General features: G+C 22.8%; 1 protein-coding gene across 1 annotated transcript in view; it reads left to right on the forward strand.

Annotated features, from left to right (window-relative positions):
* The window catches only part of LOC132921412 (atrial natriuretic peptide receptor 1), a 280,157-nt gene that overhangs the window by 44,678 nt on the left and 217,478 nt on the right, over window positions 1-18,001 (forward strand). Inside the window, exon 2 of the mRNA XM_060984432.1 lies at window positions 4,675-5,086. Within this exon, the coding sequence (XP_060840415.1) occupies window positions 4,804-5,086 (283 nt within the window). The 5' untranslated portion in view covers window positions 4,675-4,803. The remainder of the gene's footprint in view (window positions 1-4,674; window positions 5,087-18,001) is intronic.

The raw sequence follows: 18,001 nt of genomic DNA on the forward strand, positions 1-18,001 counted from the left end.
GGTACTGCTTTAAAATGATGCAACGATTTATTTTTCGTACCTTATATATTTTACAATTTTGCTCGAATCGTTCTTTACATTGTCACTCAGGGTTTTTTATGAAAAGAATTTTAATTCTGACCAGGTTTTATATTAGTTTTCATACGTTGACATTTTTATTAAACATAATTTTCTTCAATACCTACCACTTCTTTTTCTTAAAAAAAAAAAAAATGTTTCGTGAGGTGAATAATCGTGCGAATGATCCCAAATATTACATAACGTATTGTCAAGGAACCAAATTTATTTTTTACTTGATGTACACTAGTACTTTATATCTGAGACAGCGTAATATATACATATCTAGATTATAATAATATTATTAATAATAATATTTTAACAAGAACCCTTCATATGGAAAAAAAATATATAATTTGTGTGAATCAGCCTATGATTTTCTAGAAGGATTGAAAAACTATGCTATTATAAATATTCTCCTAGTGTCAATGGTTAAGTAGTTTCTAAATTTATAAGCTCCATACAAACGTATATTAATTTATATATATATATATATATATTTAATTTTTAAAAGTAATCAATTTACTAAAATTGGTATTATTTTACTTCTTTTTCATTGATGACATTATATAAGATATATTTTTGTACCATATGAAAATGTTTTTTTTTCGTATCTACTATAATAAAATTACTGTAGTGAGATTGTGAGAACGTCACATGTGTTTTTAAGTTGTTTTAACTAGGCAATTTAAAAAAAAATAACAGTTGAAATAAATTCAAATACCTACAGTAAACTTTATATTACAAATTATCCCATGTCATAATGGCCGTAGTCAGTACCTACTATAGAAGACTGTTGCGTTATTTTGAAATTACATTTAATGTATAGAACACTTCTATGTTATAAACCAACAGAACTTAAAAATATATTAAATTTAACATAAATAATAGAACATCTGAATAATTATTATTTTGTTTTGTGTTTTTGATAACCCAGTTTAATAATTTAAAACAAAAATCTTAATGATTAATAAAATCTTACAAATTAGAAATTTTAAATAAATTAAATAAGTAATAATTTTTAAATTGTTTCATATTTTATTGTTAGTGTTTGATCATTGATCTCGTATTATAAATTCATACCAGCAATATAGTGTTGTTATCTTATATATGCACTAGTTTACACTGAAGTTTACTAGTCATGTAGTATGGCGTGTATATTATTGCCATCGAAAAATATTTCTTCTAAAAATGTAAACTAATGTAAACATTTCATGATAACGGGACAAAGAAAAGTAAAAAATAAACGGGATCTGCGTTAACTTAAACTGTAACTACTGATATATTGAAATATAATTTAATTGTATTTCAATTGTTTCCATTATAAACATATGTTAAAATGTCTGTACATAAAAGTATAAAACACTAAAGTGTCTAAAGTATAAAGTGGTATCATAAATTGAACACATAGGTATGGGCGTATGATATAAAATTTAATCGACGGCGAATTAGATCCACTCGACGTAATGTAGCCAGTAGTTTTACCGTGCTGATGATGATGGCTAAGTATTTAATTATTCATAATTTTTAACATTTGAAAAATGTAATAAATAATAGGTGTACTACTTTGAAGCAATATCAATCCTATGCATTGTACATTTTTATTTTTATTATTTCTCTACGAATTATGCCCCAAAAATTATTTATAATAATATAGTAATGGGTTTAATGCGAAACAGAATCTTTGTCTATCGTATGTTATAGTATTAAACGAGGTATAAATTAAATTAATATAAAAGTGCTTAAATAGAATTACTGATAAACGGTTAATAAGGTTTTGAAAAAGTTTTGTTCGTTTCGAATTTCGATACTCCATAATATAAATCCGTTTAGGAAGAATTGCGTTGACCGTAAAGTTAGAGTTAAGTTTTTACTCTCTAAATTTGTTTCGACATTTAGTGAAAATGAAAAAGAAGAACAAATATGATGATATCTATAATATTTGATTATTCTTTTATTGTTGAAAAATATTGAATGCATTTTTAAAATGTTGCTTTTGTTGTTTTATTAAATCAATGATAAACATTCAGAGAACAAGTTAAAAGCAAATTTTCCTGTATTACCTATATAAGTAGGTATTTTTGCAGTTTAGTACTCCAATACTTTAGATTCAGATTAACACTTATTAAATGTATTGATGTACAATTGGTAATTTATCGATTAAAGAAAACTATAATAATATAAATATTTACTGAGATGACGAAAAATACATCGTATGTGTATAAGATTATATTATTATTAAAATAATAATTTATATTCTTTATAATAGTATTATTATTTTTTTTTTTTAGTGTTTAACCCGATTTCCTAGTTAGAAAACCTAATTTACTTTAAAACCGGTATGATTAATTAAGTACTAACACGCATTTTTCCACATCGATATTGAGACTATGCTACTACGATCAAATATTATTATTATTATTAAAATCGAAAAAACATAATTCAGTTTAAATGATCGGTGAACTTGTATTGCAAGAAAATGTTGAGATCATAACGTACACAACCAAACCATAGGCAACCGTCAATACAATTCTATTATTATATTCAGATTTAGATTTTATTCGAAATCAAACCCTTGTAAAAAAAGTTAGAGTTTTTTTCTACTGAGGGATACGAATAAACATACAAAATTCGTAAACGATGACATGACCGCGTGTGTCATAAACGGATGTCTCCGGCGCCATTTTTATATACCATTGGCGTGATCAGTAAAATAACGTCCAGAACTTGCTCGTTGCGCGTCTGATAGGCGGCGAAGGTTGCAAAGTAAGACACGTTAAACACAAATCTTGATGTGATGATGGGCTTATAAAAAGTAAAATGTTATAAAGTTGCGTGGAGTTTTACGAAAAACCAATTTTTAGTAAAATTGATTTTTTTTTTTTTTATGTAACTCAAAAAGAAATTTTTTAGATAAATGTTTTGGCACATTGAGCTATATATGTATGAGATTTTTTATTTTTTTTCAATACATTTCATTGGTAAAAATCTTCGAAAATGTAATACCATATTCTTCTATTATGTTATTCTTGTATTTAATAAAAAAAAATTAAGTATAATATCACAAATATTTTTTGAAGTTTAAATTTTAATTCTATTTACTGATTAAATTATTTCCTTATTATTTTTGATCTATATGATCGTGGTAATTAATAGTTGGTTAATTGTATATTTTATTTTTCATCGTGTTTTTATAATTATTTCAATGTGTATAATTTCGGTATAATAACATTATATCATGTGATGCATTATTGATTTTTATCTTCAATTTATATCTTCATATTGTTTAGTAATAATTTATCTTTTTGGTAATTTCTTTTTCATTTTATTTATTTTAGTTAATAAACTATACTCTGGCAATATTCGTTTTGATTTATCATTGCTATAATGAGTCGTTTTGTTTTTTCTTAAATATTTTGGAAAAATAATGTTTTTTGTGACTTATATTGTACTGCTCTGTAGGGTCTTGTTATTAGTATTTTATGGGACTTGAATAGTTTTTAGAATATTAATGCGAGTATTGAAAACATTATTCTACTATTAATGATGTAACCAACTTATGAAAAACATTCAATGATTTAGATTACAGTAGTTTGCTGTACTGTATGATAAATATAACACATTCATTGGATAAACTTATATTTATTTAGTATATTTGATATTTTTTCATTCATATCAATAGCACGTGCATCTATGGCTTGCTGCACAAAGGGCCTAGAACTTAATCTTTTGACTATTGAAGCTTCAGTCTATTTACCAAATAGAATCACTTAACAACAATAATTGTATGTAGGGCATTAAAATACTTTATGCCTGGAAGCGACATATATTATCCATTGCATATACAAATATCAATAATAATAACTACAAAAGTGTATATCTATAAAAATTATTTATTTAGTACTTAATAACTATACAATATATATAATATAATTATTATATAAATTGTTATATCTTATATTTAATTATTTTCTCATATCATACATTATCAAAATTAAATACAAAGTTGAAAGTTTCCTGTAATTTTTATTTATAAATCAATAAATAATATTTGATTATATATAGTTGCATAAATATGTTTTTACGATCGTTTAAAGTTTAAATTTTAACCAACTAGAATTTGAAACATAAAATAATGATTTTTTATCAATTATATGAATTATTATAAAATAACTGTCATTATCAAATATTGAAGGAATAGTTTTTATGTATAAAATAGATAATAGTATAATACTATAGTAGAAATAGTATTATAGATTATATTAGATAGGTTAAGTGTTATTTATATATTTAAATATTATTCTACTTAAACATATATGTTAAGTATTAAAAATTAAATCTATAGATGGTCGTTAAAAATAGATAAAAAAACACGGAAGTTGATAAAAATCCAAAAAAGTAATTTTACCTTGATAAAATATTATATGCATATAAATTAAAAATCATATTTTATTTCAATTTTAAATTATTAAAAAAATATTAATTAAAACATACAAAATTGGTAATGGATTGAATAATAGTATATCATCAATTATAAATACATATATGTTTAGATAATATTATATAAGATTCTCAATAAAACTCTTGTGATAAAAATTACGGTTTTTTATTTTCTAGACGTTGATGGATTAATTAAGATCTCGATGGAGTGTGATGACAGGTTAGTCATCAGTCTAAAGTCGATAATGCAGAGTATGCATCGGATAACCGTTATCTGCTACTGACGAGAAAAGTCTTGACGCAATTATGGGTGCGTTGATATGGTTGTTGGTGAGCGCAGCGTTCTTCGCCGAGTGGGCGACGACCACAGTACCTGGTGTGGTGCGGTTTGCAGTCATAGCACCATTGAATGCATCCAAAAATGAAGAGACGTTGGGTGCCATTTTGCCATCTGTTAAATTGGCTGCAGAAGCAATCGCTCAGCCTAAAGGATCGTTGCCAGGATGGAAGATAAATATCGAATACAGGAATGGAAAATGTTCATCCACAGAAGGTCCACTGGCAGCATTTGAAGTACACACTTTTAGTGGTGAGTGAGATTTTTCTCCAAATTTTTCAGTTAATTAATTGAAACCCACTTACTTGAACAAACCGCTAATTTACATATTAATTAATTAATTATAAAGTATAAATTTCAAATATTGAGTTAAGTAATTTCATAATTTCAATAAAAACATGAGTGGAAAATCTTTATAAAATCGGTATTAACTATAGAGATCATTTTCTTTCATGGTTTTCATCTATTTTATAGAACTAAATTTGGAAAATATAAATTTTTATTTTTCTATGATTTTATTTCAGGAATCTTTCATGGTAGCCATTTATCATCATTACTTTTCTTACTTATCAACGATATCAAAGAGTCATTAAATTACTCAAAATTATTATAATATTAAAATATTCACATCTATATCAAATTTAAATGATATTATTAAGGATTTAAAAATAACCGATATAAATAATGTTGTTAACTGATGCAATGATAACAACATGGTTATAAGTATTGATAAATATAATTCTATATTTTTTTATTATACGATGCATTAGTAAAATACTCGGGAATAAGTTTTGACAACATACAACTATTAAAATCAATCTAAACAGCATAGTAAATAATTAAGCTCTCTCTCAAATTTAAGCTTCCTAAAAAGAAGTGCAAAAGTTTCAATGATCCAAAGTTACTGTGTTTAGTTTATTAATCTTAGAATATGGTTCTCTTATCTAGTCAACTGATAATAAAAACTATAAACACAAACAATCTATTTAAAATAACTTTATATATTAATTTATCATAACTATTACTATAATTACTGCTACTATTATTATACTATGATTAACCTTGTTATCTTATAATTAAATTGTATAATACCTATTGGACTTTGTCCGTAAATAAATAAATAAATAATTAGAGAAAGGAACTATCTAAATAGTGGCAAAGTTAACATTAAAAACAAATTTAAAAAAACCTCAAAGAAGAACTTATATAATTAATCTATATTATATTGTTATATAACACATTATTCAATCATTGGTTGAAAGTTGTAAATCATTTTTAATTAATAGTGGTTGGATCTTAAGGGTTTTTAATTTTTAAAAAGAAAAGTTAATTTGAGATAATTAATCGTTGTTAATGTTTAGTAATTGTATATTACTAAAACGCATAATTAGAGATTTTTAAATAATAATATTTGGTTTAATAAATGGGTAAGCAAATTACTTATTCATTTTTATCTACGTACGTACAATAAAAATCAATTTTTTATGGCTATACCTAAACTTTCATATTGAAATTATAAGTAAATTATATAAATAAAAACGGTTTCGTCATTTACGACATATTTATTAATTTATCAGTAAAATTCTGTTTTTACACAAATAGAATGATACAAATACTTTATTTGGGAATATAAAGTATTTTCTAAAAAGAAACATAAATATTGTTGTATTTTTAATAGATATTTTATTTAATATTTATCATACTGGCAGACACAATACTGAAAAAATATTTCTGGAATAAAAAAAAAAAATCATTTTGATTTTATAAATTATTAAATAAATACATACTACTTTGGTTGTTTCTGGTCGACTAGTAGGGTTCAAAATACATTAAGTTTTTGGCTGTGCATGCGGAAAAAATAAACTTTTTTGTTGTTTAACTAAATCGCGATCATCAATCTTGTCAAACAATTTTTTTTTTGCGCTATTTAATATACTCATTGATTTTCTACCATATTTTTTTTTATTTTAAAACAATCATAGTACATTCTGTGTTAAAAATAATAATAAATTAATAATTGTCCTGGAAAGTGTTGTAGATGAGTATAATTATAATACACAAAAAGTACAAAACTGTTTATTGACTCTCAGAAACCTTATTTTATTTTTATTTTTTGTTGATTTATCAATCATTTTTTTGAAGTGTCCTCTAATTTGAATTAAATTAACATTTATACATCATATAATATTGATTTTAAGTTTTGAATATTTTACAATTTGATACCGGTTAGTGTATTTTACTTTATATTTTAGGTATATAATTTTCAAACGTTATTTTTTTAATGTTAAATTTTTGAAAAATAAGTTTTTAAGTTTTAAGTTTAATAATTTAATTTTCATTTACTTTTATAAAGGAGAATCGTAAGCTGTGTACAAATTTTAGGAAACATGAACATGAAATTCATGAACAATTTGTTTATTTTTTCATAATATTACGTAATTGAAATCTATAATATTTGACAATTCATGTATATTATATTTTCTTGAATTGATTTATTTATGATTTTTAGTTGTATCAAATGCCATGATATTTATCTATTAGTTATCCTATTTTTTAGCTGATATTATAATTAAATTCGATACATGTTGAATGTAAAATATATAAATTAAATAACCATTTTAGAGTTATTTTATTTTTATTTTGTAGTCATAGCATTATTTTTAACACTTTATTTATACATCAAAAGGAAAATATCTAGCCTTTAAGGCTAAGCCTATTTTTAGTCCCTACCGCTAACAAGTGCATGTGACTGTGTTAGCATTATGTTCATATTGGATTAATTATCAAACATTTTAATTCCCTTTGACATAATGAGATGACAGTTTAAGCTTATTAATCAATGATATTTTATCAACTTATAACATTAAACTTCAATATTTTGTGATGATATCGTGGTGTGAATTTTCACCATCAAACGTGGAATAATAAAGTAAATTATTCTGAAATATAATCTCTGATCCTGAGTTTAACGGTTCTTTATGTGCATCATCATTTTAGTTATATACGTTAAAAACTTATGGCTCAATATTATAGGTATTATTAACGAAAATTCATTGAGAGTGATATTTTTTAATCATATAATTATATAATATGTTTAATCGTTAATTAATGAAAAACCCAGAGGTGGATTTCTATCCTTGTTATAACACTATAAACTACACATACAAATATTTTATGAAGGGTTTTTTTTTTTTTTATAAAAGTGATTAAAATTAAAAAGGGAAGTAGCCAGTACGTATTCTTTTCTATCGTCGAGTTGATTAATTTTTGTAGACCTCAGAGAAATGGAAGAATATTTCCGAGATTTAACAAAATTATTTCATAATCCCTAATTTTGAAAACAAGATATACCTTTCAAATAACATAAACAACGTCCTTTAGCTTAATTAGGAAGAACCCGGTAGTCGTGTTTTGAGTTTCTACATTTCTAATCATAACAATGGATGACAGTGTTTTTAGTACTTTATTTCTACCACTGGGAATTATAAGAGTCCGAACTTTTCACTCTTAAAGCTTATTTGGCAATAAACTAATATAATATATATATATTGGATTTGTTTCATGTAATTCCATGCTAGTTCTATTGTTTGGCAACAATGAATGATTACTTTTTTGATTAGTATTGTTTTTAATTCAATTTCATATTATAATCATCCAAGACCACATTCTTCATACATGTATTACTTATTTGATTATCCATTTAAACACGGTAGCAATTAAAATATTTTAAACAATAATAACTGTTAATAAATGTTATAGACTCATAAACAAATAAAATTGAATACAGGATTAAGTAGTATTAAAAAATTTAAATATATATTTTCAACATCTAAAAGTATTAAAATTAATTTTTTAATGTCTTTAGTATTATATACAATACAAACAATTTAGGTGATACTATTTGATTCATAATATAAGATAAAACAAGTCTTTATTTTCCTTTATTGAATTTTTTTTTGTATTTTTCATCATTTTTAAAAATACTTCAATTTTGAATTTTGAGATTAGTTTCTGGTGGAAAATTGCATGTAGTTGGTACTCGGTAAAAAAAACTTCAACTGATTATTAAAACAATTGAGAAAAACAAAAATAAAATTAGAAATAATGTTTTTTTTAAGCAAAAGCAAATTGTTGTTTTTATTTTGTTGTAATTTAAAATTAAATTTCTTAAATTTTCTTGAAAATACTTTTATTTTTTATTATTTTAATAATAATTAACAAAACATTTTCATATTTTTGAATTTATTTTTTGATTTATGTATAATAAAATATTTGTTAGTGAGTGAAGCGCTTGATAATTGAATATTAAATTATATTTAAATTGTTTTTGACGCAACTAAAAAAAATATTTAAAATACAAATATCATCATTTTTTTTTTTTTTTAACGTTTGATTTTAAATATTGACAATATTAGTCAGCACCAGCGTTTTATATTTAAATGTATATTTAACCAAAAAATAACGATATTAGTTATTGTGTTGTAATTTAAAAAATATTCGAAGATACTCAAAATTGTTCACTATTACGTTAATTACTAGTTACTATACTACACATACAAATAATTTTTAAGTACCTTTAGATAAAAATCAATCTATTTATACCACACATCTTTTCAAATTTTTCTACAGTATCCACGTCAGTATTGACTTATAAGTTAATGATAAATGGTTATTTTATATTAAATAGTGTTATAATAATTATTATACATTATATTATGTACTTTTTTCTCAAAGATAAGTTCAACCTATCGTATTACTAATTGCATTAAATATATAATATTTATTAAAATAAAAACCTTAGAAATATTAAAATATAGAATATAGGCCGATCGTTTTTGCTCAGAATAGTTGTTTAGATACAATGAATTATAATTGAATTAAAATTTTAAACATCCATTACAGTTATTTACTCAATGACAAAGTAGGTATATGTACATTCGACACTTAGTATAATACACCAGTCAGACAACGAGTTACTTTACTTTTTTATTAGAAAACGGAACATACAATATATGCAATTATTCACCATACGAACCACTAGAAATAAATAATTTGACCGTTACAATAATTAATACATTTGGAAAACCTGTTTTAATATATTTTATTATATTATTTCACAATGAAGAAGACTATAAAAATTAATTTAGTCTTCTGATAATAGTATATATTATTTCCTTTACAATTTTCTCTGACATTATGTGCCTAGCTTAATAGCATACTACATAATAGTTTGATAACTATCATGATTTTATAATTTTAACGAAGTACCTACTATCAACTACTAAAATCTGAATATATTTTACATAATATAACATTCATTTAATTTATATTCACTTTAATTTAAATATAATTTATAACATTTGATTATTATTAAATTATAAGGAATTACAAGTTTATATATACTATATAGTAAATTATTAACAACATTTAAAATTAATTATTTAATTTGGTGTATAGTATTTGTACTTCTAGTTTGTATACACATAAGTATTCAACTAACCTAGCTCAATTGGATCATTAGTTAACTGCGCATGTTATGTGATCTGTTTAATAATTCTGATTAAAAATTTAATGTTTAAAGCAGACATAAATAATATACAGTTAGTAACTGGAAATGTAAATAACTTATAAATAATTAATTACCTAAAAAGCATTAGTTTCTATCTAATATACAAATAATTTTCGAAGAATAATTTCGTTAAATAATTACCCTGGTGACCAATATTAGATTTTTTTCTAAATTGCAAGTCGAGTAGGAAGAGAAGCTTAAAATAACAGATAAAGAACGTGAGTTACAAAAAAAAAAATAATAAAGAAAAAATCTGAGAAAATAATATACGAAAACACAAAGAGCATTCAACAAGAAATCAAAGTAACATTTAGAGATAAGACAAACAGATGCGTTTGAGTATTTAGATATCGGTGATTTAACGAAAAAAATGAAAAAATACGACATATGATGTATTGAGGATAATTTGCCAATATTAAATCAGAATTAATTTGAAACCAATTTAAGAATTTGTAATAAGTAACAAAGTGTATGTAAAGATAACATTAATAAAGATGTATTTTTGCATTTTTATATTAGCATTGCGGATAATTCATGAATTTATAAATGTTAACAATTTATAATATTTTTATTACTTATTATTAATTTATTACTATTTTACGTTCATATTTTTATATTAGTTATAAATTCTTCACTCACAAAAAAAAAAAAAAAATGGTTGGGGGTTTGGCGAAACAAAATGATCAGCGTTTAGAACCACCTAGTACATAATACATAAGACAATGTATAATATTGTATAATAAATACGTAATTTCTATTGAATTGAAAACCCTGATGTTGATGTAACCTATGGTAATATGTGATATTAGTCTAAACAACGATGATCAAAAAACTTTACCCATTCAAAGTATATTAAAAACTTTGTGGGGTCATAAAATGTGTGTAAATGTACTGGAACAATGTTGCTTTCCATGATCCATTCTCATTTTATCATTATGTTCATTAGTTAATATGTATTTTACAACAAGAGTTTTGTATAAATAAATTTAAGGATAATTTATGTTAACGAACACATGTACATTAATCTGCCATTAATTCGTTAAAATACTTTTTATGTATTTGACTTTCAAATAGAAAGAGAGCAGACTTTCCACATTCATTTGGCTCAAAGCAAGCTAATATTTTAACTTAAATTATTATACATTAGAATTAATAGCATTTAAACACAATTATTAGACAAATTTGATTAAGTATTGTGGTGAAGTTCGTATGTTTTCAAGTTTTTGGTGGTAGATGAAAGGTTTTTGAATTTATTGCATTTAGACACGACTACAATATCACTAATAACATAAATTTATTTAATTATTAAAAAAAAAAACAATAACAAATAGTTATTAAATAAATTATTAGACTCTAATCATTAGAGTTTTACTATAGTTTAAATATTACGTTGAATGAATTATGATATTAGCCTTCAAATTATAAAGGTTAGGTAATAATAATAATAATAATCCTTGGAGTAAATATTTAAGAAAATGATTTTCAGAGTTGACTGAAATAAATAATTCTTTAATAAGAATTTGTATGATAAATAATTTAATATGTTTTAAATTTTAAAAATTAATAATAATTAAACAAAATCTAATGCATAGTTATAAAATGATGGTTATAAATAAAACATTTTCCTCCAACGTTTATATTATGTGTCAAGCATTGTGATGTAGTTAATGATTAATTTTTTATGATTTTTATGGAATATAAATAATAAATATACTATATAATATCATCTATATCTAAACTCTAAAGTAGGTATAATTTGTATCCAATTTTCAATTAAATCAAAATCGGTAACTACAAACAACTATTTAAAAATTATAATTTTTCAATTGAAAAATGTAACCAATAAAATTAAACATTTATTAATTATTTAAATGAAAACAATTACAATGTCATTAAATTCAACATTAATTATATATTATATTAGTTGAATAATAAATAGGATTAACATTTATCAAACCATTACATGATCGCGGATAAGCCATATTAATAAATCATATTTTGAAATACTCAAAGGATCAAAATGTTATAAAATATATAAAACCATGTAGTTCTTTATTTAATTGTTTATTAAGATATTGTTGTACAAATGTTGCTCTAAAAATACAAAGCGAGAAAAATATTTATACGACTGGATTAATTTATGCATACGTTATAAGTTGGTAATTATAATATGCAGATGGAAAGGAGATTATTTTTTTTAAAATTATATTTTAATTTAATTTAAAAAAATGTATTAAAATATTTTAGTATTTAAAGTCATTATTATAATTTACTAACGCTTGATGGTAAATGCAAGAATACAATTTTTTCTTTTGTTGGAATAAGACCAGTAAACAGAAAAAAAATTTATTCCATCCCCCTTTAAAAAAAAAGCTGAGCACGCCACTTTCATTTGAAGATTTTATTTTGAATTATATGTATATTTAATAATAATTATACGAATAACGAACAAAAATTAACTTAATATAATCTGAATTAATTTTTAAAATCGTTCTTTGATTAATTTCTGATAATTCCAAAATTTATATCATACTTTTAAGCATATTTTAAAAATATATCAAAATAAAACACCTGTAGCCCAATAATAATATTAAGATTACACATGTTTTATTTTTAAACAAATGTATTTTAATTAAAATATATCCGTAAAAAAATATCATATTAAATATTTTTTGTAATAAATTTTATCAAAGAGAATGTACAATTCTGTATAGTTAGTAGGTAGCGATTTATTCGTAACAGCATATGAAAAATACATTGAAACTATACATATAGTATATATGACTTTTATAAAATCATAAATTATAAAATAAATAATTCTAATAAGACTTTTAAAAAGCATAATAACTATTTTAAAACCATTTTTTTCAGAATTAACTACAATAGGAATCATACAGTTTACTGTAATATCTGTTTATCTTAAAATATAAGCTGAAATAATAATATACTGAGAAAATTCCAGATAAAAAAAAATATAAAACTATTTTCGTGTTATTTTCTAAATAAAATTAAAAAACAAATTCCAAAATACCTCATAAGGTTGTATCTATATTATCGGATAATAATAATTTATCTATATTATGTACATTATAAAATTCGTGTAATAGTGAAAATACATTTTGCGTTAATTGTTTTAACAATAGTTGTGAGTGGCATGGGATTGTATTACTAAAATATAGGTAGATTTATTAATTGAAACATGATTAATATAAAATTTTATTTCCGGAATAAAATATGCATAGAATTTTTTTTTTTAATAAAAATAATTTAAAATCAATACGTTTATTTATACGCTAAAAAAATTAAAAATTAATTTAAGTATACTTATATATTATTATATTATTTATACAATAGTGTTTATAAAATTAAATTTTAAATAGGCATTTTTTAATATTATAATACAGTGGTCGGCAACATTTTTATACTGTTGGACTACATTCACAAATTAAAAAGAGTTTGTGGGTCAGACAAAAATAAAAATTTTATATTCTTAAATTTAAAGCGGTATACAATAGCGGCGCGGGCCGGTTGCCGATCACTGTTGTAATAATATGTTAGTTTGGGTATATCAAGTAAATAATATATTTTTAACATCAAATAGATAACGAAGACTGGTTAAATATTTCTATAGAGTTAAAAACATTAGCACTAAGTACTTAGGCACCCACTTTACATAATCATATTACACTATATATTAATATTAATAGTTTTATACTCTATTTATTTAAATGTGTTAATTTCTCATCGTTTGATTAAATTATTTCTAGTTTATAAATAATAGTCAATTATCAAAGTGCAATGTTCGTAAATATATTGGTTTCATACATTATAAAATAATGTAAATAGTTAAAATAAATTATTGTTAGATGTTTGTCGTTTGATAATTCAAAACTTGATAAATATAAATTTGAAATGAATGATAGAATTTTATAAAAATTTAATTTTTTTACATTGAATAATTAGTATATTAATTACTTCAATGGGCATGTTGTATTCAAGTCCCTAATTCTGAATTCATTGTCTTCATTAGGACAATGCATTTGTTACAGTGAATTGTTGTAATATATTTCCAAAGTTGTTAATTATAATTATAGACAAAGAAAATATATCAGTTCTTTATGATAACTGTCAGAGTGCATAAATATTTTGATGAATTTTCCGTAAACTTTAGAAGGTAACGATGAAACGATTGTTGTTCTACGCATTAGGAAAGGGAATGCAATTTCAATTTGTACTACAGAAGTCTTTCATTTACATTTTCTATAAATTAATAAAACAATAATTACATTTACGATTTTATCGAAAACTTTATAAACTTGTATGTTCATTTAGGGTATAAATATGTACACCAACTTCACATCAGATTCTTGTTTGTCTTGTCTGAACAGTTGAACAAAAAAGCCAAATTGAAATTATCGTAAAAACTGAAATATGTTGTAATTCGGTTTTTAAATTTTAATTTTTTAATTTTTATTCATAATTAAATTTTATTATAGTTGTTTAATTTTCAAAGAATTTGTTATAATTGACTAATTAATGAACAATCTTTAATATGTTAAGTTTATCGTGTAAATATATAGGTATTATATTTAGTTTTTTAATTAGTAGTATGGATGTTTTTATGACAGGAAATAATTGAACATTTTTAGATGTTTGAACAGTGCTTTATTTAAGATACTGGAGAAATATATAATATATATCACAGGTACCTAGAAATAAAACATCTGTTGAAATTTATATCTACATTAAGCCTAGAGCCAAAATCAAACTATGACTACATACATTTAAATTAGTCTCATGATTTACTGTACCTATATATTTTCATATTTTCTTTTTTATATTTTTTAATAGGCACACACTTCATTTATTTAATTTGTAATACATGGATTCAAATCATAAATCATCAGTATTTTATACATAACATAAAATTATAATGTGGTTGACATAAAACATGACAGTTGATGTCAGTAGCAACTACTTATGATTGGAAAGTTATGTACAAATAATATTTACCAAGAGTAAACGTTTTCAAGTTTTATTTATCTGTCAACTGAATTTGTAAGAATAATATTCAATATGCAAATATATGGTTTTTTTTTTTTTACTTATAATATACATTTTTTTTTATAGCTTGCACTATATAATAATATTGTTCAATAAATTTTGTAAAATATAATATAACATCTGAGTAGGCAATATATGCGATTATGCTATCTATTTACAATAAAACATTTATTAATTAATACTAATAGATTTTTGCTTAAATTATTTTAAAAGTATAAAATCGTATAACATGTATCAATTAAAATCGTTTTTATCATTTAACAGACAATGATTTATATTTTACCAATTTATGTAGAATGTACCTATTTATGAATTACATGCTTATAAATATTTATATACACTATATAGGTAGTACCTAATATTATTTTCAATAATTAATAATTATCATAGTTAACATATTTTTATTGCAAACTAAATTGCAGTTAAATTACAATTTTTTTTACTACCTAATATTGAAAAAAATTTAACGATCTATCATCATAATAAACAAATGTACATCGAAATTAATTAGCTGCTTTATTTTTGGTTGTAAATTATTGACAGAAAATACTGAATAAAGACGATTTGTAATTAATAGTAGCAACATTATAATGTTATGCATTTCTAAATGAAAATTACTTGTGTAATTTGTGTAAGTAATACTAAAAATAAATAAGCCTGGTTGTCGTGGTAAAGATGAAAGTCGAATGGATATTTTTAAAAATATTATGCAAAATCTGAACATACAATAGATACTACATAACACTTTTCATTGGAATGTACATGACGATGGTTAAGTAATTTATTCTAAACAAAGTTTTAAATTAAATTCTATGTATTTTTCATTTTTATTTTCATTGAGTAAATATAGAACTAAGTTTCAATATTTAATAAATTGATGAATTTTTATTCTTATTTTGTTTTTAAATTGTATTTGTGTTACTTTTTTTTAATAACATCACGCGATTTATTTTCGTTTTCAGTAGTTACACGAGTATTATGATTTTTTTAAATACTTAATCAATATTATCAAATCAGTACTGTTTAATTGTTTTTTAACACGAATAACTTAATTGTACGATTTATTTTTATTTTTAAAACTTAAAATTATTTATATTAATTACTAGGCACTTTGGAAATATTATGTCAATACTTATGACAACATTATTTGAACTTTGAAAGTATCTAATAAAATATCTAATAATTAATCAATTGTAATTAACTCTAGCATAAATTAAGATATTATTAACAACTGCTGCAAGTTAATCGTACACAGCATTTTAACTTGACTAAAAGCAGATTTGTGCAATCATCATATATATATTTATTGTTTAAGCCTTTCAAAACCATCAACTGTGTAGCTATTGACCGGTGATTATATTATTTACATAATAAATTACACAAACATTATATTGTGTTTATGTATTTATATTTGTTCATTGATTTACTGAGCTAATGGAGTTTAGCTTTGTTTATGAAATTTATTAGTTTTCTGGATACATAATCAGTGGTGATTACTTTAATATTATACCACTAAGAGTCTGAAAATTATGACTGAAATGTATCCAAACCAACGTCGGCTTGTTAAAACCATGCGCGGTCGATACAATTACAAAATATAGCAGTTGGTATGTATATAGTGTATAGTGGGCGTTCCACTAAAAGGCACTGAGTCATTCTTTCTAAACTTAAAGGTGGGCGAACGCAAAATTACATTTTACGCGCTTTCTTACTTTCTTATGAACGCATAACTTGGTTTTGTGGGTCTAATTTTTTTCGTTCAACCAACGTAATGTTACAGAAATCGCGTCGTTTCAAAGACAAGTCACGCATTAGTAATAAAGTCAATTTTGAAAAAAGAAACCCAGTCCTTTAATCGAAGTTTGTAAATATAACCACTATGTTTTAATAATATGTCATCGAAACTTTAAACTTAAATATACAATTAAATAAAAAATTAAAAAATGTGTTAAACAATTTAAAGGTCTAATAGTAATATAATCAATATCCCTTATGTCTTATGATAATTTATATTTTATAAAAAAAACATTAAAATTATTTTGTTTCGATTAAAAACAAATATTTAATTTTGGCTTGGTGGTAAATACTACGAGTATAGATAAAAGAAAAATTTTAAAACTATAACTTGTGCCTATATCTATCTACAATTTTAAATTTAGTAATTTATTATACCTAATACTTACTACTCAATAGTACAAGTCTGCTGCTTTATCTATTGTTGATTTATTTATCTTAAGTTATAGTACTCACATGATTGAGAGGCGCTGCTGTTATTTTCAAAGTATGTGAATTATTTTTTGTAGCACTAGATAATGTCAAATCAGTTTAAAAGGATGGTAAAATCGGAAAAATTAGGCCCAAAACTGAAATTGATATAATAACATTTTTCAAATAAAAAAAATATTTATAATATTTGTTTTTACTATTATGTAGTTCTTTCAACTATCAATTATCGTTACAGTTATTTTATTTTAATTATTACAATATATAAATAATAAGCCAAATATAATATATAACTAAATACCATTAATGAA

Source organism: Rhopalosiphum padi, chromosome 2 (assembly GCF_020882245.1).
Source record: "Rhopalosiphum padi isolate XX-2018 chromosome 2, ASM2088224v1, whole genome shotgun sequence".
NCBI classification, from domain to species: Eukaryota; Metazoa; Arthropoda; class Insecta; order Hemiptera; family Aphididae; genus Rhopalosiphum; species Rhopalosiphum padi.